Source organism: Rhinolophus sinicus, chromosome 6, assembly GCF_057876585.1.
Source record: "Rhinolophus sinicus isolate RSI-liver-muscle chromosome 6, RSI-T2T, whole genome shotgun sequence".
NCBI lineage: Eukaryota > Metazoa > Chordata > Mammalia > Chiroptera > Rhinolophidae > Rhinolophus > Rhinolophus sinicus.
This window is the reverse complement of record NC_142506.1, coordinates 22930733-22952817: the sequence shown is the minus strand read 5'-3', so window position 1 is coordinate 22952817 and position 22085 is coordinate 22930733. Positions and strand designations below refer to the sequence as shown.

At 41.6% G+C, this 22085-nt stretch overlaps 1 protein-coding gene across 33 annotated transcripts in view; it reads right to left on the bottom strand.

The window, feature by feature from the left end:
- Positions 1-2671: 2671 nt before the first annotated feature.
- The window catches only part of SYBU (syntabulin), a 108842-nt gene continuing 89428 nt past the window's right edge, over positions 2672-22085 (bottom strand). For 28 of the 33 annotated variants that reach the window (XM_019750576.3, XM_019750574.3, XM_074316732.2 and 25 more), the window contains 4 exons: positions 14607-14709; positions 8095-8298; positions 6480-6629; positions 2672-4507 (listed from right to left, as the gene is read on the bottom strand). In XM_019750576.3, coding sequence (XP_019606135.3) covers positions 3403-4507; positions 6480-6629; positions 8095-8298; positions 14607-14709 — 1562 coding nt within the window. In that variant the 3' untranslated portion in view covers positions 2672-3402. The remainder of the gene's footprint in view (positions 4508-6479; positions 6630-8094; positions 8299-14606; positions 14710-22085) is intronic. The other 5 variants (XM_074316744.2, XM_074316743.2, XM_074316742.2 and 2 more) reach the window with 1 other exon arrangement.

Sequence of the window (22085 nt, the reverse complement as noted above, 5' to 3'; positions counted from 1 at the left end):
ATCTTCCATTTCCTTCTCTCCTTTGGCTCAACCACAAAGCATATAAGCTTGCTCTAGCTCCTCTCGATATTGAAAAATAAAACAAACCCCTGTCATTCGCTTCTCCTTGTAACTACCACCTGCCTCCCTGCTCCCCTTCAAGGTAAAACTTTTTAAAAAGATTAGCTGCACACGTCAGTTTCTACTTTCTCTCTCCTAGTCACTCTCCAAACCACTCCCATCTGGCTTCCATCCCCCTTTCTCCAAAGAAATGATCTTGACAGTCACCAAGACTTTGTTGTTAAATCCACTGGACATGTATCTGTTCTCATGTTACTCAGCTTCTTGGTAGGGTTTCAACACAGTTGACTACTCCACTCTTGGATCATTCCCTTCTTGGTTTTCATAATGCTACATTCACCTCGTTTTTCCTCCTTTAGGCAGCCTCTTCTCAGGCTGTTTTATTCATTCTTCACCCTCTACCTCTATCTAAAGGTGGAAGTGCCCCAGGACTCAATCTTTGCCCTTCTTTTCTTCTTTACATTCACCCTGGATGATTTCGTCCATCTCATGGTTTTAAATAGCACGTAAATGCTGAAGAAGCTGAATTTTGTAAAGAATTCTAGCCCTGACAACTCCTATGATTTTTCATATCCATGTATGCAATTACTCACTTGACATTTCCACACAGATACTCAATAGACATCGCAAATATATTTTCCCAAATTTCTTTCTCTTGACCTCCTTATATTCTCAGTAAATGGCACCACCACTGACACCTCCGTAGCTCAAGCTGAAAACCTGAAAATCACCCTTGATTTCTTTTTTCCTTAAACCCTACATCACCCCGCTCCCCACCTCTAATTTATCAGCAAATCACAGCAGTCCTGTCTTCAAGCTATACCTTCAGTTATTCAGCTTAATCTCTATATCCACTTTCACCTCCAGATTGTCCTAACTACTCATTGGACTATTTACTATAGAGCCCTAAATGATCTCGCTTCTTCCACCGCTGCCTGTTTACAATGCATTCTACATTATAGCAACCAGACTGATTGTCGTGGTGATGGTTTGGGGGTAGGGGCAGAAGGAAACCAGATTATATCATTGTCCTGTTAATAAGCCCATTAGAATTTCTCCTTGCACAGGCAATGAATTTAAACCAACTCCACCATGCTTTACATGGCCCATATGGGCTAGCTTGTCCACTTCTCCAAACCTCGCTCCCCCCTCACTCCAAGGCTCTAGCCATACTGGTCTCCTTGATGCCCCTATAACATATTGAGCCCTTTTCTGCCTCTCAGCTTTTGCATTTGTTCTTTTTACAACATTTTAGTCCCCATATTTTCATGTGACCAGCTCTTTTTCATCCACTAGCACTGCTATTTCTTCAGGGAAGTATTCCTTACCTTCTCCTTGTCACTCTCAGTTAAAACACCTAATTTATTTCCTTGGAAGCACTTATCGCCATCTAAAATGGTCTTGGTCATCTGTTGGTATATTCTTTGTCTTTCACAGGCTGAATGGCTCCCCGAGGGCGGAAATCTTGTCTGTCTCCTTCACAACTGATGACTGACCCAGTAAAGTGCCTAGCATGTGAACAACCACCCACCCATGTTGGGTAATTCATTTAACAGCTATTGTTAGAAACCCTACTATGTGCCACATCGTGTTCTAAGTTCTTGACATAATCTGTGAACAAAGCAGAACAGATCCCTGCCCTCAGAGAGCTAATATTTTCGTGGGGAATGAGTAATAAGTAGGTAAAATATCCATATATTTAAAGGTGGTAAGTGATATGGAAGAAGAGTTTCTGGATGAGAACTTCGGATATTCTCCAGGTCTCTGCCCTTTGTGTGTGAAGTGGAAAAGGCATTTGCTTTGTAGACACTTGAAATCCTGGCTTCCAGAGATGAACTATGACATCCTGAGCAATTCACCTCTTTGAGTAAAATAGAATAATACCCACATCATAAGGTTGGACAGAAGAATAACTGAATATGGATAAAAAACTATCTCATCCCTTTCCAGCCACCCAACCTCACCCTATTATTCCAAAGGGAGGAGGGCATATAGTACTAGCATATTCTCCCTCTCTGCACCGTTAACATGCTTGAAAAAAAATCGACCCAATTTTCCTGAAAACACTCAACATATCCTTATTGTATAAATATATAGACAGATAAGTGCATGGGTAATTTAAAAGCTAACAAACAAAACTATTTTTTATTCAGAAACAATGCTTTTTACAAGACAGAGTAGAAAATTCCTACCTTTAATAATTATTTTCCCTCTTCCTAATTTCTTTTTCTTTCTTTTTTTTTTTTTTAAATCAAATTTTAATATTCCTAAAACCAAACAGGTAACATTTTTACTTTTTTCTTTATTTTTTTTTATTGGGGAATATTGGGGAACAGTGTGTTTTTCCAGGACCCATCAGCTCCAAGTCAAGTTGTTGTCCTTCACTCTAGTTGTGGAAGGTGTAGCTCACTGGCCCATATGGGAATCGAACTGGCAAACCTGTTGTTAAGAGCTTGCGCTCTAATGAACTGAGCCGTCCGGCCACCCTGCCCTCTTTCTAATTTCTTAAGTTAATTCTATTTTTACAGACCACTATTGATGACTATAGAAGGATCTACTATCCCTGTAATCTTTCTTATCGTATATAGAAGTAAAACCACGGAGAAAATTATTTTATAGGAGGATAAAACATTTATTTAACTGGGAACACTAATTTTTATTTTCATCATGCTGAAGTGTGTGGTTACAAACAATTTCCAATAAAACACTATATATAATAAGCAAAAAATAAGTTAATACATTGTAAACTTACATACAGTTTCATCAATTAACAGGTTTAAGAACAAACAAGCCATTTTAAGACTTCGTAGCTACATTTAGTAAAAAACTGCAAACACTCAAACCTTATCAACCCCAAGTAAGACACTAAAGAACTAGTCAAGACTTCTCCGAACCAATTACACAAATACATGTTTATTTTTGGTTACAGTCCCCTGCTATGCACAAGACCATTGGAATGCTGGAACAATCACACATTTTAAAACGGCACAAAGCAAAGCAAGGAGATAACATGCCAGCCTTACAGAAGCTGTCTTGAAAGTGCAAACTTTGTATTTTCTCTTCCTGAACCACTAGGCTAAGAACGGGCACCTCAGACGATACGGCAGGGTCATGAGCATGCTTTCTATACCACACTGGTGGGACATTGATTTGAATCAGGTCTCCATGCCTTTGAAGATACCTCCAGTTCTCAACAGTGAACAGGCTTCAACTAACTATAGTGCAAATCAAATACGGAGGGCAACACGACAGAACAGACACCGTCCCAGGTCGACCTGCTGTTTCTCCACCTGGCACAACGCCACACGGGACTGAATGGCACACGGGAACAATCACTTCTACCTAGGTTTTGATATGAAAGGCGGTGCGGCGGAGAGAATGCAGGGCAACCACACAGCAGCCCCGGAGCAAGGCTGCGATGTTGTAGACGGGATCCGTCCCCCCTCTCTGAGTACTGAATGCCCACAGGACGGTGGGGACCATGGGGGCAGCCACGGCCAGGAGATCCACCAGGAAACTGCTGCTCCAGTACTGCTTCCCCACGGCCCCCTGGGCCAGCGGGATGATGCTGTCCCATCTTTCTTCTGTGGAGCTTGCAAAATCCAGCTCTCTCATGAGGCGGTTCGCATGAGCTTCCATGCCCACCACGGTGTGTGGGGTCTCCACGGGAGACAAAAGGATGGCTGAGTTTGGATTCCTTGGAGTTAAATCAACCAGGAATGCAGAGATGGACTCTGGGAAGCTTTCTGTTGAGTCCGCCGCAGACTCCTCCGGGGATGCTGAGCTCGAGGAACAGGCGTCTTGCAGTTTGAGCACGTACTGAATGAGCTCCGAGACTGCAGGGCTGTAGGGCACCACGTCAGTCTGCACGGCTTGCTCCACCACCACACTGCCCTCCTCCTGGCCCACCGTCACGGGGTCGGTCTCAAGGACCTTTGGCCCAGAGGTGGAATGAAGAAGCTCCAGGTCGCCAGCCTCTGTGGTGGTGGCTGTCACTATCTCATCAAACAAATCGGTGCCATCGACCATGCTTTCTCCTACCAGCAGCTCGCTGTCGGTCCCCTCTTCTGTGACCTGCTCTTCCAGAGACAGCCCCTCTGCCACCTTACCGAAAGGAGTATTTCGGGTGAAGCTTTTCTCTGGGGAATCACACGGAAAATCCAGACACAGTTCATCCCTCAGAGAGCCATTGTGCGCCATCTCCATGCTCTGAAGTAGTGACTCCAACTTCTTGTTTTGAATGTTTATGTCCACAAAGTATTTCTGAATGCCTTTATCCTTATCAGCCAAGCTGCTCCTCATAGTTTCGATCACCTGCTTGAGCTGTTTAATCTCCTTCCTGGCTTCCTTGAGGGCCAGCTGGGCCTCCACCCGGTGGCACTCTTCTTCAATCCAGTCTTCTCTCATGCGGGCCAGCTGCGACTTAAGTTCCACAATTTCCGTTTCCCTAGAGTGAGAAGATAAGCAAAGCTAAGAAAAATGTCCACTTTGAACTAGGCAGCAAATGATTTTGACACACAGAAGGGAGAGCCCATTCTTTTCCACTTGAAATTCAGAGGTTACATCAATTTTGAACTGCCCCCCCATCATAAAATAGCGAAACTAATAGTGAGTAGAATCAGAATAAAATCCGCTATTATTGTTTTTATTCTTTTTTGAGTGCTCAGTATATATCAGACATTGCATTAAGTATTTTATAAGCATTATCTTCTATTCAATACTCAATATATGAAATGTTATTATTAGAACACAGCAGAGTCTCTTAGTCTGCTCTATAGCTTCCCCTTTTATGTCTACAGTTTGTGAAAGGAAAGTCCATTTTTGTTTTAATTACCTGTGTAAGACAGAAGGCAGACTAAGTTTTAGCATTGCAAAATTGCTCTGATGTCGGTCCCCTTCTCTGTGACCTGCTCTTTCAGAGACAGCCCTTCTGCCACCTTGCCAAGAGGGGTACTCCGGGTGAAGCTTAATCATATTCCGATGATAATTAAAATTATTTTTTTTTTAATCATAGAATGCTACATGTTCCAAAGGCTTTGTGAAAAGTTTATTATTCCATCTCAGGTAAGATGATACTGAATCCATCTTACACTGAAGAAAACCTATCCTACTTCCTTAGATCCTTCACAGGGCGCTATCTGAAGATCTCTGTCGAAACATCCTTCCTTACGTATAAGTTCTTCATAGTCAATGTAAATATATGTCCTCATATTCTCAGTAGATTTGAAGACCAGGTAGTCAGGATCCTGATATATTATGAGATGTTGTTAGTGTTGCTGCTGTAAGTTTACGCTTGAATATTCTCCAGTTTCACTGCCTTCAAACCTCCCTCCCATGATGACTTGCACCATCCCATGGTTTCCTCAAATCATAAACCAAAGAGCTCCAGAAAGTAGGGTCTGACACACGGCATCATTACCCTGGGTTCATAGCTACCCTGTCAAGAGCTTTGCTCGGGCATCCTAAAGTGTTCAGGGGAAAACCATCAAGCAAAGAATGTGGCCTCCTCCAAGAGGTCAAAAGTCGTTTCTCTCCGAGGTAAGATCTCTTAAGCATGGACTTTTTTTTTTTTTTTAAACCTGTTTCTGTACAGTACATGACAATTTTCAGACACTGATTTAGACTGGTGGCTAGGATTGACCATTATCAATGGGCCTCAGTCTCACTATTTGTTTCTTAATAGAGTACATATATCACCAGTAGTTACTCGGTGCTAGAGTAAATTCTTGTTTGAAAGTATTTTAACTGTTGTAAAAAGTAACTTACACAAACCTAACTGGTTTGCCATCTTTGAGTATGGACTTGTAGCTAAACATGAAAAGAGGAAGCAAAATTGTGCCCAATAACGCAGTATTTAAATTTTGTGTCATAAGCCATGCTTGGAATGGCTGTTTTAATACCTTCTGAAATTTAAACATTGCAGCCAAATGAAAGACAAAGATTCGAAAAAACAAACAAACAAAAAAAACCCTTAACACTTGGCCAAGAATAACTAACCTCTTCCTTCAGCACAGAAATAGCTTGCAGGAATCACAATGCACACAGCCATCCACTCTCTCACAGAGATAAACAGAGCTTAATACGGGCTCACTGTGTGTGACCCATTCTGCTGGAAGGATGGATTGTTCCTGCAAGTGTTCCTGCCACTTATAAATAGTCAGGCACACACCCAACTCCTCCTGTCAAAGCTGTACACACCCAGAAAAAGCCGACGGTCCCCTCTCACCCTGAATTCCTGAAACAGCCAAATCATGCAAGATTATGAAATGGCTCTTTTGAGAGACTGATTTAAGAAATGTGATAAAAATGAAATGCCATCACATTTCTTCTTTCCTGTGTTTCTCTAGTGTGGGTTCCTATTTCATTTTCTAGAAAAAGAAACTGTCCTAAACCACCGTGGGCAAGGAACGCGGATTCACCTCTCGTGGAGTCGGCGCTCAGATTCCTTCAGCTTGCTCTTCAGGTGTCTCACTGTTACCTCCTTCTGCTGCAGAGGAGTCAAATACTGCTCTGGATTTGGGGGTTTGATACCATGATTTTCACCACAGGACATGTACCGTCCAGACCGCCTGAAATAACCCAAGTAACAAAGTGTTACTGTTTGCCCTATTTCCTTTTGTATAAAAAGAAAAGTTAAGGTACAGCCAACAGCTTGAGAAGGAATGGCAGCTGTATGTTGGGGTCTTTCTAAACCTCTGTAATGTGACCTCAGTGTGGAAGGGGACTGTATTACACTTGCCAATCTCAGGATGTTCATTACGTGGAAGTTTGGTGGTGGTGGTGGTGGTGGGGGGGGATTGTGTGTGGAGGGGGTGGGGACAGAGGAGAGAGAATTTTTTATGGCTTTAGAATGATCTCAAACAAAATAATACACAATTGTCCATGGGCCTGCCTGTCAGTTCAGAGTAACATGCTGTTATATTAAAGGACAATGAGTGAGGGCAGGCGGGAGGGAAGGAAGGGAGCGAGATGACCTAACTTTCCACACAATGTGCCCCTAAGATTCTGATTGTTATTAGCTGAATTCAAATTGTTCTGAAATCAGTCCCTGGCGTGAGTGTGCGGATTTGGTGGAAGGTTTCCTTCTTTTGACGGGAACAAGGCTACTCCACTCTCACCAGAGTGTGTTTTGTAAGAATGCCCAGTGTTCTACAAAACATCCCCAGCCAGAACCTTGGCCCCTCTCAGTCCTGGCCCGGAGCTGAGCATCCCTGCTGTAAGAGAGCTGACTAATGAGAACAGGACGCCCAGAGGAAGAAGACTGAAGGAGGAGGGCTGGCAGCTTCTTCCTTGACTCTGGACCTGGCCCAAGCCACTGCACTCGCCCTGCTCCCCGGTGCCTACACTCCATCCAAGGTGGCCCGAGTCCAGTTCCTAACCTGCCACCAGTCATGGCCCATTTGGATATGCAGTTCCTTCTTTTTGCCTCCCCACCACCACCGCCCCCCACCCAAGAACTAACTAATTCCTTGTTTGACCTTCAGAACTCATTTCAATTTCGCTTTCTCAGAGAGCCCTCCAGACTGAGCTGGACCCCTTCCCCACGTTTTACATATACATGTACTTGCAGAATAATCTTAACGTTTTTGTCATTAGATGGGTAATGTCTTTCTTCTCCTCGGGGCGGTAGGTACATGGACTGTCTCTGTTGTTCACTGCTCTGTTCCCAGCACTTCACACAGTACCTAGCACAACGGAGCTCAAGACACATTTCGTACTTGAATGAATGAACACAGGAGTGACTCTTCCCTGTTCTAATGGAAATGTGCAGGGCCCTCCTACTGCCACTGTGCCATTTTGTCTCCCTACCCAGTCACTACTTGGACCGCTGAACCTTCTTAGAGATTGTGGCTTACGTTCTTTCTGCAGCAACCCTAGAAGGATTAGCTGACTGTGAGAAAGGAAAGAGAAGTGTCTGACTGTAGAAAAAGGCAGCAGATCAAGAGCTATGTCATTTTTATTTGATTTTATTTTTTTAAAGAAAACTACCAAGTAGAACAAACTCAGAACCACGGATCGATGACCAGCACTCACCTCATGATCGGGCTGCAGTCGCTTCCTTTGTAGGAGCCGGAGTTGCTGCTACTCGGGGACGAAGGCGCATAATTGGGATGAGTGGTGACAGGGCTCAGCTGATTCCTGCACAGCATGGACAGAAGGTCCTTTTCCCGTGGGGATGGCGGGCTGTTGCCAGACATGTGCGATGAAGCTCCATTACTTCGCCCATGGGGACCTCGACTAGGGGAAAAGCATGAAAACATGTTAAAACCCTTGGGGCTGCCAGCGCCTATGGCGAATACTTTACTCCTTAAAGCCAGTTACTACTAAGGAAATTCAATTTACAGAGTTGAAAGGGGCAATATAATCGTCAGTGCTAACTGTCCTTACAAGCAACCTTCCTCCCCCCCCCCGCCTGGATTTCCTTTTCTGTGTCATCGGCCCAGGCAACGTCTCCCTTTGCTGTTCTTTCAAGCTCTTTCTGACCACAAAGCTTGTTTTGGATTAAGCCAAACTGCCTGCTAGGAATACCAACCATGTAAAATATTGATTTGGTTTAGGTTCATTTGGAAGCTGTTTAGAAGATGTGGTTTTTTTTTTTTGTTTCAGTACACCTGTTTCAGCTTAGACATATTTGGATTGGGTTCAGGTTAGAGTAAGAAAATTAGGGTGGTTCATCTGGGGGATGGGAGAAAAGGGGGTGGCCCATAAAGAGGGAGGAGAAAATAGGACAGATAAACATAACCCACATAAACGTTAAATGTATCAAGTCTATTTTAACGGACTACGTTTTTCCTTTTCTTTCCATCCCCAATGACTTAGCACAACCCTCACTGTTTAACTGCTGAAATGTTGTTAATAGCCCCTTCTTCATTCCCTGGCCTCTTGTCTTGGCCCCTCCAGCAAGAAGGTGGACTCTGTGGCTGAGTCGCCTTTCTAAAATGGAATTTGAATATCACTGCCCTCCTCAAAGCCCTTCAATGGCTCCCCACTGCCTCCAGAATAAAGGCCAGACTCTTTAGTACGGCTCACAAGGTCCAGTCCCACCACCCTGTCCTACCCACCATCTGCTACGCCTCCCTCGTCCCTCGATCCCAGCGTTCCAAACGACTTACAGTTTCTTGACGATCCATGCTCTCCAGCATCTCTGTATTTTAGAACTTAACAATTTTCTCTGCCTACCATGTTCTCCTACTCCCTACCCTAAGCCTCTGGATACCTCCTAGTTTGAAACCAATGGGAACCTACTCCGAGCAGCCTTCTTGGGATTCTTCTTTCCCTAGGCTGGTGTGGCTGCTACTCCGTGGTGCTCCCTCATATTCTGGGCAAACTTCCACTGTGAAACTTCTCACACTGCATCACAACTGCGTACTTGCTTGTCTGTTCTGCTAAGGCATCCGAGGGCGGGAGCACAGCCTGTTCTTTCACATCCCCACTGTTGTGTGGAACATGCTAGGTGCTCCGTAAATGGCTGCTAAGTGAAGAAACTGGGTTTGAGTCCCGGCACTACCACTTGCTAGGAACCTAGGCAAGTAAGCCACTTGCTATGTGAGGGTATATAGTAGTAACCTATCCTGTCTTCCTCATAGAGTGGTGTGAAAATCAAAGAATGCACGAGAGTGCATTTCATAAGCTGTCAAGGGCAATTTAACTGGAGGGTATTATTAGAGAATAAATGTGTTTGGACTTCCCGGTTAATCTAGTTTCAGAGATGTAACGCCCACTAGTTTAAGGAAACATCTTGAAAATGTTGAAATTACTTAACTAGGATAACAGTTCTGTGTCAGGAATAGCTCTTGATGACTTTACAAGAAAACAATAGGGAACAATATACCTCTCATAGAGCAGTACGTACTGCTTTTTGACAATTCCCTCTTTGCAATTTTAACTGCAGCAGTATCCAACTATCACATCTCAGTGAGAACATGTGTAAATGTGAATGTGAGTGTGTGTGTGGGTATACTTGGCTCCAAAACTACAATTACTTATTTAAAATCAAATACAATTTCAACTAGCCATCAACCCAGTAAATCACACATAAATGAAACATGACTACATTCCAAAGTTAAAATTTCTTTCCTTTCTAAATCATCTGAATGGACTCTGCCTCCTTTTCATGAAAAGGGGACACTTTATGTAGAACAGATGGGCTGATGGCTTTGTGACAAACCCACTTCAGCAGCTCAGTGGTGGGCGGGCCTTCAGGAGTAGCTGAAAAGACCAGGTACTCTGGTTTGAATTTGCTTCTCCAGGTTTCACTCCTAGTTCTGATACCAATCGGCCTCGTTCTTAACGTGGCAATGAGAAATCTGGAGGATTACCCGTTACAAGGTAGGAGAGAGAGCATAAAACTATCACTGATTTTGACCGCGGGAATTACTCTGAATTAACCTTCACCAAGGACCTTCCTGACCCTGCCCCTGTTCCAGATGCCTGCGAGCACCATTTCATTTATTTGTGACCATCATGCTTCAAAGCTGATAGAGCTATTATCTCCCTTTTGTGTTATGGGAAGTACTCAGTGAAGCACTCAGTTAAGTAACTGAAACTCAGGGGGAAAAAAAGTTCCAAGAACATGCACCTGAACTGGGAATTAAACCAGGTATTTTAACTCTATAGAAATGTCTCCTATTTTACACAAATGTAATATATTGTTTTGGGCTTGCAAACAGGTATATTAGGTACTGGCTAGGTGTGTAGTTATTACCTGAAGAATTCACCACTGACTACTTTAGTGTGGTACATGTACTAAGATACAAATTGAATTTGATGAGGATTTTTGTAAGAACTCATCTGCTATACAGAATAAAGCAAAAACTCTTATGCTATTAAACATTACTAAGGTACAATCGAGTCTTCACATATTTTCAGGAAATGAATTATTAGACTCTTTGTAAGAACTAAATTTAAAAAAAACACACAAAACTACATGCGCAAAAGTATCAGTTCTGGTCCTTCCATTTAGTTTAGCTCAAATACTATCATAAATGGGTACAAAGTCATCGTGGATGATGATAAAACATTTTCAAAAGAGAAGCCGGGATTCCATGTTGGTCATGGCTGTGAACAGACAACCACAATGCTACTGTCCTCAGCCCACCCTGTATCCCTTGGTCTGGTGGACAAGAAGAACGCAGTCCACAAAGGGGAGACAGAACTCTGCTGACCCCACCCCCTTCCTGAAAAACCTGAATACAACCAACGGAAAGTGAGAGAAAGGGTGAAGTGAAGAAGGAAACCTCACAAGGGGCCCAGCCATGGATCTTTACTCCAGGTAACATTACTATCCACCACCATCATCATCATCATCACACGATCATTGTTATGGGCCGAATCATGTCCCCCACATTCATAAGTCGGAGCCCTAACCCCTAGTACCTAAGAATGTGACCATATCAGGAAAAAGGGCTTTAAAAAATGTAATTAACTCTTACACTGCATTAACTGATTTCAAGTTTTTCCCCCCAAAATGTATCAGAAATCCACAAAAAACAAAAAGTTCATATTTTGACTATTGCATGCATTTAATAATAACAATTTGAGCTGCTTTGTATATAAATGACATTATTTTTATATATAAAACTTTCGAATATATTCATTTGGATATAAATGAACATCGCAGCAAAAGGGTTAAGTTCAAATGAGGCCGTCAGGGTGGGCCCTCATCCAATGCGACTAGTGTCCTTATAAGAAGAGGAAGTTAGTTTGGACACAGGCAGGCACACAGAAAAGACTTTGTGAAGAAACAGGGACAAGCCAAGGAGAGAGGCCTCAGAAGAAGCCAAGCCACCGACACCTTGATTGCATACTCACAGCCTCCAAAATTGTGAGAAAGTAAGTTTCTGTTGTTTAAGCCACCTAGTCTGTGGTATTTTGTTATGGCGGCCCGCGCAAGTTAATATGGTCCTCATCACCACAATCATCACCCACTAATACCACCATCAACAGTGGCAGCAGCTTCATGGCCATGAATATTTTTGCTACTACTAACTAAAACAACCATTTATTGACGCTTTTAGTAAGTTCTGGATGCTGTGTTAAATGTATGTATGTATTCAGCTCATTTAACTCACTGAAGTAGATGCCATTATTACCCCATTTTCCAGAACAGAAAAATGAGGCTTGGGGCTCTGGGTCGTGCATCTAATAAACAAATGAGGCTAAACTCAACGTCCAGGTCTGTCTGACTCCAATTTTTTTTTTTTCCTTCTCACGTCTGACTGCCTCTGATCAGATTAGGGTCTTAGTTTAAGAAAAGAAAATTCCTCAGAAATATCAGCAGAGTTGGCCTTCTCTAAGAAGGGATCATTGGTAAATCATTCAAGTTTTGTTTTTAAAATCCCATCAAAAATATTCTCATCAATTCCACCTGTCCCTCACTTCTCCCACCCCTTTACCAAATGTCCCTACCTGGGAGAATTCTTTCCCCCAGGAACTAATTCTCCACACACACAAAAATGCATTTATTATAGGAAGAAAGAGCCAGTTAAAAGGATCACAAGCTATTACAGAGTCTGGTATGGGTACCCGGCCCCCACCTAGAGGAGGTGTCTTCTATGCCTGGTCCTGCAGAACATGGAGATTATGTGAAATGCCTGAGATATTCCACAGAAATCTACTGATGTTGCTCTGTGCCTGGGTCAGATAATAAAGGTGAGGATAATGGGTAGAACATTCCCAATTTCGATTTCCATCTATTTAGCATATATCTGATATGCACATAATTATATTTAGCTATTTTATGTTTAACACATCCATTTTTAATCACGCAGAGGAATCATGGGTTCCAGACTAGAATATTTTCTCAGAGTCACTCTGTTACTGACATTACCTTGGAATTTAACCACAAACACAAATTCCTTTGAAATGCTTAATAAAATTGGTTTCTTCTTTCAGGACCTTTGTTTTATTTTGCTTCTCTGTTTTTTCATGGGTATGTGCTAATTTCTTGAATGGGTTAGATAAATGATTTATTCTCAGAGCAAGCCCCATCTGATTTATACAGAGAATGTTTATATTCATGTCCTGTGATCTCAGAGGCACTTTATTTCCAAAATAGATGGTGTTTGGGAATAGAACAATTGTGTTTTTTGTGTGTGGACTTCACTCCTTTGTTACAGGTTTGTCTGCCTGCAGCTTTGTTTTTAACAAACTGTATGCTGTGGGTCTCAGGTCCCTTTGTAAACACCAGCCAGAGCTTTTGCTCACCCAAGAGAAATGGGAAATATTTGCTTGCTGACGCCTGGAAATGCAAGCTTTCAGAAACTAAACAGTTTTCCTACAGCAAGGGGCCTTACAAAATCATGTAGTCCAATCTCTTGTTTACACATTTGGACATTGTGGGCCAGGACAGTCAAGTGACTTGCCCACAGTCTAAAGACAAATCATCCCCAAGTGTCCATTGTTTGGTTCAGGTCCTTGCTCAGAGGTCACTTCATCTCAGAGGTCTCCGGAGCCAACCTCTGTACAGTATTGCACACAACCAATTACTCTCTCTATCTTTTCTCTGCATGTTTTAAAAATCATCATTTATGTATTTATTGTCTTTCTTTCCCTACTAGAATGACTATAATTTTCATGGAGTTTTGTTTACTGCCATATATCCAGAATCTGTCTCAGAGCAGATGTTCCATAAATCATTGCTGAATGACTAAATAAGGCCACTGATGGTAGCAGAGAATCCTGGAGCTTACAACCTGTCCCACCAGATGTGACCAGTGGCTCCCTTTTCTTCACAGTCCTGTCTCCCCCAATCCAAACAGCGTCTATGGTGAACCTTTGTTGACGCTTACTATGCTCCAAGCACTGCTCCCACAATTTACCTGTGGTAATCAATTTAATCCTAACAATAAAATCTACAAGGTGGGTATGAATATAGTCCTATTTTACAGATGAGGCAACTGAGGCATAGAGAAGTTAAGCATCTTGCTCAGGGTCACACAGCCTGTAGGTGGCAGAACTGGCATGTAAACCAAGGTAGCTGGGCTCAGAGCGCGCACACCCAGCTGTCAGCTCTCTTGCCTCTTGAAGTGGTGGCCACCCATGACTGAGAACTTCACACTTCCTTCACCCTGTCCCCAAGTGAATATTGGGTTGGCTAGGAGGTCACTATGCTTCTTTCACAAGGATTAAAAAAAAGCTCGAGGAAAGAAAGGGTGAAGTCAGAGTCTTCACATCTCAGAGACCATAGATTCATGAAGGGGAGGCAGGGTGGGAGGAGGGCGACTAGCTTGATAGCCAGGTAAGTACACAAGTGAGTGAGGGAAACAGAGAAGGGAAGGGAGGAGGAGCGGGTGCAGAGCCAAGGACTGGATGAGAGAGAGCCGTGGGTGGACAAACACAGGCCATGCCATGTGACCGCAGTAGGTAAGGCAGGGAAAAGTACCAACTTCCAATCACTGCCGAAAGCAAACAAACAAGCGCCACTCACTGAAAAATAATAAAATATGAATGGACAGTAACCCAGGTGGTTCTACAGAAAGATAAAGTACAGGTAAGTCACCTGTGTGAAGCATCTTAGTAATTACAGAGCAGGAGACAGTGCCTACTTGCGTGAAAAAGAGGACCGCTTGCTTCCCGCAGCAGACATATGGACCTCAGGAGCGGAAATGCTGCCAGTGCTGCTGGAGGAGCTAAAATCAGCTTCACTACCTGAAAAACAACAGGGGAGAGAGAAGCGTGAAGGGAAGGAAACCTGAGAACACGCTGCCCAGTTCTCTGCCTTCCAAGGCCCCTGGCTCCCTGCGTTTGCACTCGAACTCAGCAAGTGGCAAGACTCCAGAGTTCCCGGGCTCTCAGCGTTTGTCTCAGAACAGACAAGAGAAGGCACAAGTACAAGGACATCATTTCATAAACACAGTAAGAGGCACAGGAAGGCTGGTTTCATAAAGAGGCCAGTCTTTCCGAAGACTATCAACAGTGACCCAAGTGGGGGCAGAAATGTGTGCCACCCTGTGACTCAGTCAAATGCTCCCTCAACAATAACATGCTGGCAAAAACTTTAAGCAAAACGAAAAGCATACTCGTCAGTCCAAAAGTAGTTTTGTTTTGTTTTGTTTTGTTTTCCCAAGAGAGTTTAGCTTTGGGCTTCTGTAGTCAGCTAGCCATACTTGAATTTGGCACGTTAGCGTCTGCAGATAATCAACCAGTTAGAAGCAGTCAGGAAGAAAGCCTGGGCTCCAGATAACTGCTTCAACCCCGACACTATCTGATTATTGACTTTCTCTGACTGCAGCTGTACTTTTTCTGTCAGAACAGAACCTTAATGAAAAGCAGGAACTGAACATTTCCAAACAGAACGAAAATGTTCACAGTGACAGTGGTGGAACTTCTGAGTTATACTGAAATTTGAAATTTTAGTTTTTTGGAGGGTGGAGGGATTGTTCATTAGTCTACAAAGATCACATTATATTTTGACTACAGACTAGAGTTTGGTAAGTAATTAGAAACATGCTGTGTGGTCAAATAATTAATATAAATTTACTTCTAACAAAAAAGCATGTAGTTCTGAAATAGTAATAGTAACGGAAATATTCCGCGGATTGCCTGGGAAAGTGAAAGGATGTGGAAGAGGCAAGAGAGAACAAGTGGAAAAAAGAAAGAGGATTAAAAAAAACCCCAAAATGAAAATCCACATTCTTTTGGAAAACAAATCTAGGTGTACAATTTTATTTGACCCTGTCTCTCAGCTTCTCCAACACAATTTCTGACTCTTCTGGTCTAGAACCCAGAGCCAGCTCACATTTCTAAGTTGAGGAAAATATGAATATTTTAAATCCCTCGAGTTTCTAACACGCATTGGACAATAATTATCACAATCAAAACTATTTATTGAGCACCTAGTAGGTTCCAAATCTATTGAGATGCTTTCCATTCTTTATACTTTTTGACAACTTTGTACGGCAGGTATTAATTTCACTATTGAGGAGACCAAAGCTGATGTGTCCAAGATGTGTGGATGACAGACGAATCCTGTCCAGGACCAAATCCCAGTATTACTTCTAAGAACTGTGCTGCGTCCTCAGGAAGACGGTGGGAAAAGCAGGACCAAAGCGAGGTTCTTGAATAAATATTCACGACCACCTTCCTAACTGGTAAGATGAGCTCTACATGCAAGTGCACGATGTGGCCAGTCTGGCCCACTGGTGAACAGATCCTCTCACTGATGGGCTGTATTAGTTTTGCTAGAGGAGAAGGTAAGCAACAGCAAGGCAGAGAGAGAGAAATCACTTCCCCAACTTCCAGGACCTCTCAGGAAGTTCAGCCTCTTCTAGGAAAGACATCAAGAATGACGTCCAAGCACAAATGACAGTAGTGAATTTCGGCTCCCAACAGAATTCTGGGAGGATTAGGGTAGCAATTTATCAGGATGGGGACGGGCTATTCCTTCTGGATTTCAGAGACTTTGTTTAGTGATATAATGAACTCTAGAAGCTCCTCGAATTTAATTAGTTGGCTCTGAGAAATGCACTGGCTAAAAAAAAAAAAAAAGAAAAACAAAAGAAGAAACGAAATGCACTGGCTAAATTGTAGTATTTGACAGTCTCAGGGATTCATAATTGGTAGTAGTATCCAGGAACAGAGTAGTCCTGACAGCCTAATTCAACCAGCCTTGTCTGCTAGTAAATGATCAGGTTGGTTATCAAATGATAAAGATGGATGATTTTCAAAAATAGATACTGGGGTTGCTGTCATCAGGTTTAAGATACTATTTTCTAATGTAAAATTATTACTCTGAGACATCCCATGTTCATCTTTAAAAGATACACACAAAGCCATCAATTGTAATTTAGCGGCCTGCATAAAAATGGAAATTATGGAACAGAAACAGGTAATTGCTGAAAATCCACTGTTACCTCATGATGCCTTTGGTCTCTGGTAATTATGTACTCTGAACTGAAGGGACAACTTTGTTCTACACATTATTGCTTCTGGAACTAAATATGTTGACTTTTATGTATTTGCAGGGCCTGAGATCACGTTGTTCTGTACTTTTCTAACTTATCTTCTGCCCATATGAAAAAGATTAGAAGACTCATTCAGGGTACCCAGCAGCTGCATTCAGGACTATCTGAGTAAAATGACAGGGAAAAATGCATATACTACTTCTCAACTATTTCAGTTTATGATTTGAAAAAAAGAGAAACTATTTCCAGTTTGATTAATATAATGAAAAGACAACGTATTCTTTTTAAGGCATACACAGAAAAGTCCATTTTACTTCATCAACTGACATACTCTCTCCATTTGCTATGCAAGATAACTAAGAGGTAGGCTGGAGACCTGAAAACCCTCCGTTTATCTATTGGCACCAAAGATACAAGGAAAGAGAGGCATTCTTTATTCATTTCCTTTAAACAGTGTATGTAACCAGGTTATTGTCGTGGGTGCTGTAGTTCAATATTCTTTTAGGTTACTGAAATCTTACAAATCTTCACATTAAAAATATAGGCCCCAAGTCAGGCAGCCTGAGTTCAAATCCCACCTCCACTGCTTACTAGATGGAGGACTTTAGGCACGTTTCTTCAGCTTTCTGTGCCTTAGTTTCTTAATCTGTGAAATGGAGGTGATAATTATAGCACCTGCCTCATAGAGTTATTGTAAGCAATGAATATATACATATATGTATACACACACACAGAGTATATAAATAAACTTGATCAACATTGTAAACTCTCAATAAATGTTAGCTGTTGTTATTATTTTGAAGAGGTTAAAAGACAACTTTTATTATATAATACACTTCCTTTGTAGAAAACTTGAAAAATAGCAATGATACAGAGGGGAAAATGTAGTCTATAATTCCATCACCAAAAGTATAACAACAGGTAACCTTTTGATATACATCTATTCAGCATTCATACTTAATACAGTATCATGTAACCTAATTGTTCTTTTAATATGTGAATATCTTGAAAACATACCACATTTTGTTTTATTAAATCAATGAATATGTAGGTTATGTCTGATTTTCCAATTATTAGTAACAAACACTATGTGCCAAAAATTATCCTAAGTATCTTTTACATAGCAAGTCACTTATTTCTCATGATAGTACAGGGACATGTACTATGAGGTAGGGACAATTATCAGTCCCTTTTACAGATAAGGCAGAGGAGTTGAGTGACTCAACCAATAAGAAGTTGAGCCGGGGGCGGCCGGTTAGCTCTGTTAGTTAGAACACGGTGCTCTGAACAACAAGGTTGCTGGTTCGATCCCCACACAGGCCACTGTGAGCTGTGCCCTCCACAACTAGACTGAAACAACTACTTGACTTGGAGCTGATGGGTCCTGGAAAAACACACTTAAATAAATAAAAGTTAAAAAAAAAAAGTTGTGCCAAGATTGGAACCCATGTCGCCTGACCCCAGGGTCTACGTTCTTAAACATAGACTTAACGTTCAATGGATATCCTTGTGCATGCAAATTTATATCCTTGCCTGCTTATTTCTTTAGAATACATTCCTAAAATTAGAAATCTTAAGCCAAAGAATATGTTCAATTTAAAGACTTTTAATATATATTCCATAGGGATTTTTTTGGATGACATCAGCCTAAAGCAGTTTTGTGGTCAAGAGTGTTTGTCCCCATCTATCTGTGTGTAGACACCCAACTGGTAAATCTCTGAGGTCAGAGGGAAACAATAGTGTGGGAAACACTGACAAAGTACGGGAAACAATATTTGGCTGTTGAAGAGTTGTGCTTGCAAAGCTGGAGGGAATTTAAAATATATGCATAGCCAAGTCATCCTCACCAATATTGTCTTTGTTCCTTATCAATAGTGTCTTCAATCAGCTGCTGCGGTTGGTGGAGCAGGACTCCAGGACTGAACGTGGAAGATATCGTGATGACCTTAAAGATATCTTGTGGTGGCAGTCGTGGTGACTGACCATCCTGCAGCAGAAGGCATTTTCCAACTATCAGAATTTCTATGCAGAAATCCTGGTGGTTTTCTGTTTGCTAGAATTGCTGGATTCTCTTGAGAACTATTACTTTAACTCGTAATGTTAGGGGAACAAGCATTCTGCACACGGGATGGTGAGGCCAGGAATTAGAGAAAGAAGGAAAAGTGGAAACAAAACAGAATATGTACAAAAACTGATAACTAGACTTATTTTTTTAAAAATCACTGCCTGTGATCTGGTCTCTTAGGACGTTATTATTTTTTCCTGCTTTCAGGATACTGTGGAGGCCTCATACATCAGGGCGTCACAGGCCTCTCAGAACAGAGCAATCCTGATGTCCACAAAGCTGTATTAAGCCATTCTAAACCAGGGATCGAAGCAAGCCCAAACCCTCCTTTAACCTTAAGGTGTCATCACAGAGCTATCAAATTAATTCAGTTGGCCACCTATATCCCCATCTCGAATAGAGGCAGCAAATTAAAAAAGAAAAACAAAAACACACAACAAACCAACCAATCCCTCATCCCTTCATCTTCTCATCCCCCATCCCCACACACAGATACACAGATCTTTTATTTAAAGGTCTCTGGGGAGGAGAGATGAGCCATTTTCACTGAAGCCAAGCAGAGCTATTAGGGAGCAGCTGGGGCAGTGGACAGATGTAATTATAGAAGACACTATAAAAGCTACTCTAAAGTAGACTCAGTAGGATTGACTCTTTCTTAGCTGCAAAGCTTTGGGGGGCCTAGCCAGGGAATCAAAAAAATGCTTCACAGCCTAAAGAGGACTTTTGTTTCAGTTTTTGCAAACTATTCCGGAACCCACTATAGATGTTTATCTCAGAAAACGAACATTTCGTCAAAAGGGTCAATACATTGAAAATATATAGAAAGGTTTTCTTGCATTTCAGAACAGAAGTTTTCCTCAAAAATTGCAAACATCATTTCGATTTAAATCGTAATTTCAGAAAAGATTTATCTTCACTCTAATTTATGTGCAATGGATGGTGCTGTGATAAACTTAACAGCACATGTGTACACATTGAAAAACAAAAAGGAAGTTCAAATTTAAAGTATTTATTAGTGAATAGCTTTGTATTAATACATCTACATAAAAATAAAACTGTTTATGGGAAAATAGCAGCCAAAAAGAATACATTTAAAGAAATTATTTACAACATGTGATAGATAAAGGGTTAATGGCCATAATTTACCAAAAGCTTATACAAATTTGAAAAAGAAAACCTAACAGTAAAATGGGCAAAGGACATGAACAGGCAGATGACCAAAAAAATAAAGAAAAACAAACGACCAGTATACGTGAAAAGCCATCCAATTTCACTTACAACATTAAAAATGTAAATGAAAACAAGGAGATTGTCTTCATCAGATTAGCAAAAAATTAAAAGTCAAAGTTTGCTAATACTGGTTCTGTTAAGAGTGTGAGGAAACAGGCACTCTTATAAGAGTTAGCGAGAGTGAAACAATGCAACATGCATAAAAAGAAAACGGTACTGCTAGGAATTTATCCAAAAAGACAACCTAATTGTTTATCAACTAGGACTCTGTAATCATGAAAAGGAGTGACATGAACCTGTGTGTGCTGAGAAGATCTGGAAAACTGGTTGTTGGATGAGAAAATCAAGATGAAAAATAGTGGGTGTCTTTTGTGTAAAATCTTTAAATAAAATATAACCTGCTATTTGCATAGAACCCTTTTCTGGAGGAACTAAAAAAGATCTGTTAACAGTGGTTTCCCTTGGGAATGGGACTGTGGGGCTATAAAGAGATTCTTATTTTTATATTATCTTTCTGAGCCATTTAGCTTTTCTAATCATGTGCATATTACTCATTATAAAAAATATGAATAGGGGTACAATGCAATTATGGACAATTAGTTTTTCTTTAAAAAAATTCAAATTTTTTAACAGAAAATTATTTTATAATAAAAGTAATTACACATATAATGTAGTGGGCTTTGGAGTCAAGCTACATCGGTTCAAATCATGGCTCTTTGTGGATCCTTGAACAAGTTATTTACTCTCTCTCTGCCTTAGTTTCCTCATCTGTGAAATGGTGATGATGCTATTAATAGTAAGTATTGCTAAGGGATTGTGGGACTAGATAAAACATGAAAAAAAATTAGAACAGTGCCTGGCACATAGCAAACACTCAATATATGTTAGCTTTTATTATTTCTAGTTAGAACTACATGGGGTGGGGTGGTGGTGGTATTTCAGTGGCTAAAGGGCCAGAAGAGGGATTTCAAACACCTTTCCCTTAAAAAGCCTCACAATAGGAAATGCCTTATTTCACTTATGTCATACATTTTTTATAAACACCCTTTACAATAGGTAGCTTTTCCTTAGCCATTCTTCAGTGGAGAGCATTTTTCTATTTCTTACTCTGTGTGTGTGTGTGTGTGTGTGTGTGTGTGTGTGTGTGAGAGAGAGAGAGAGAGAGAGAGAGAGAGAGAGAGAGAGAGAGAACAAAACAGAGTATGTCTACAGATCTATGATCCCAAACAAACTCCACAAGGCCTCCTCCAAAAACCTCTAGAGTTGCTCCTGGGTTAGAACCCTGCCTTCAGAAAGCTCCAGGGAAATCACATAGGATCACAACAGCTCAATCTTCGCAGAGGTCAGTCCCCGGAGCCAGGTAGCTTTGAAGGTCTGAGAAAGGGAGGGAGCGAGCGTGGGAGAGGGGGCCCAGCAGGGTCAAGAACAACTCCACCTATTTCAGTCCTTTTGTCTTAAGTTGGCTCAGCTACCTGTCCTGGCAGAAATACAGGCAATCCACCTACCGACCAAGAAAGCAAATGAAAGAAATGATAAAGGGTATAAAGGGACTGGACTGCATGAAGTGAGGAAGTGAAAATTTCTAACCAGGGCAAAAGGTTTGTTAATTGCTCACAGGGACCCAGGATACATCTAGTTTCCCTCTCCTTCACTCGCAGGGGGAAGTAAGATTGCTTTGGGGAAGGAGAATGGTGCTGTTTGGCTTTGTGAATGATCACCCAACCTCCCTGGGCCTGTTCTCTTCATTAGTAATAAATAAATATGTGGCCCTGTCAATTTACCAGAGATGGCCAAGAGAACGCTAGAGAAGAGATAAATCAGTTCAA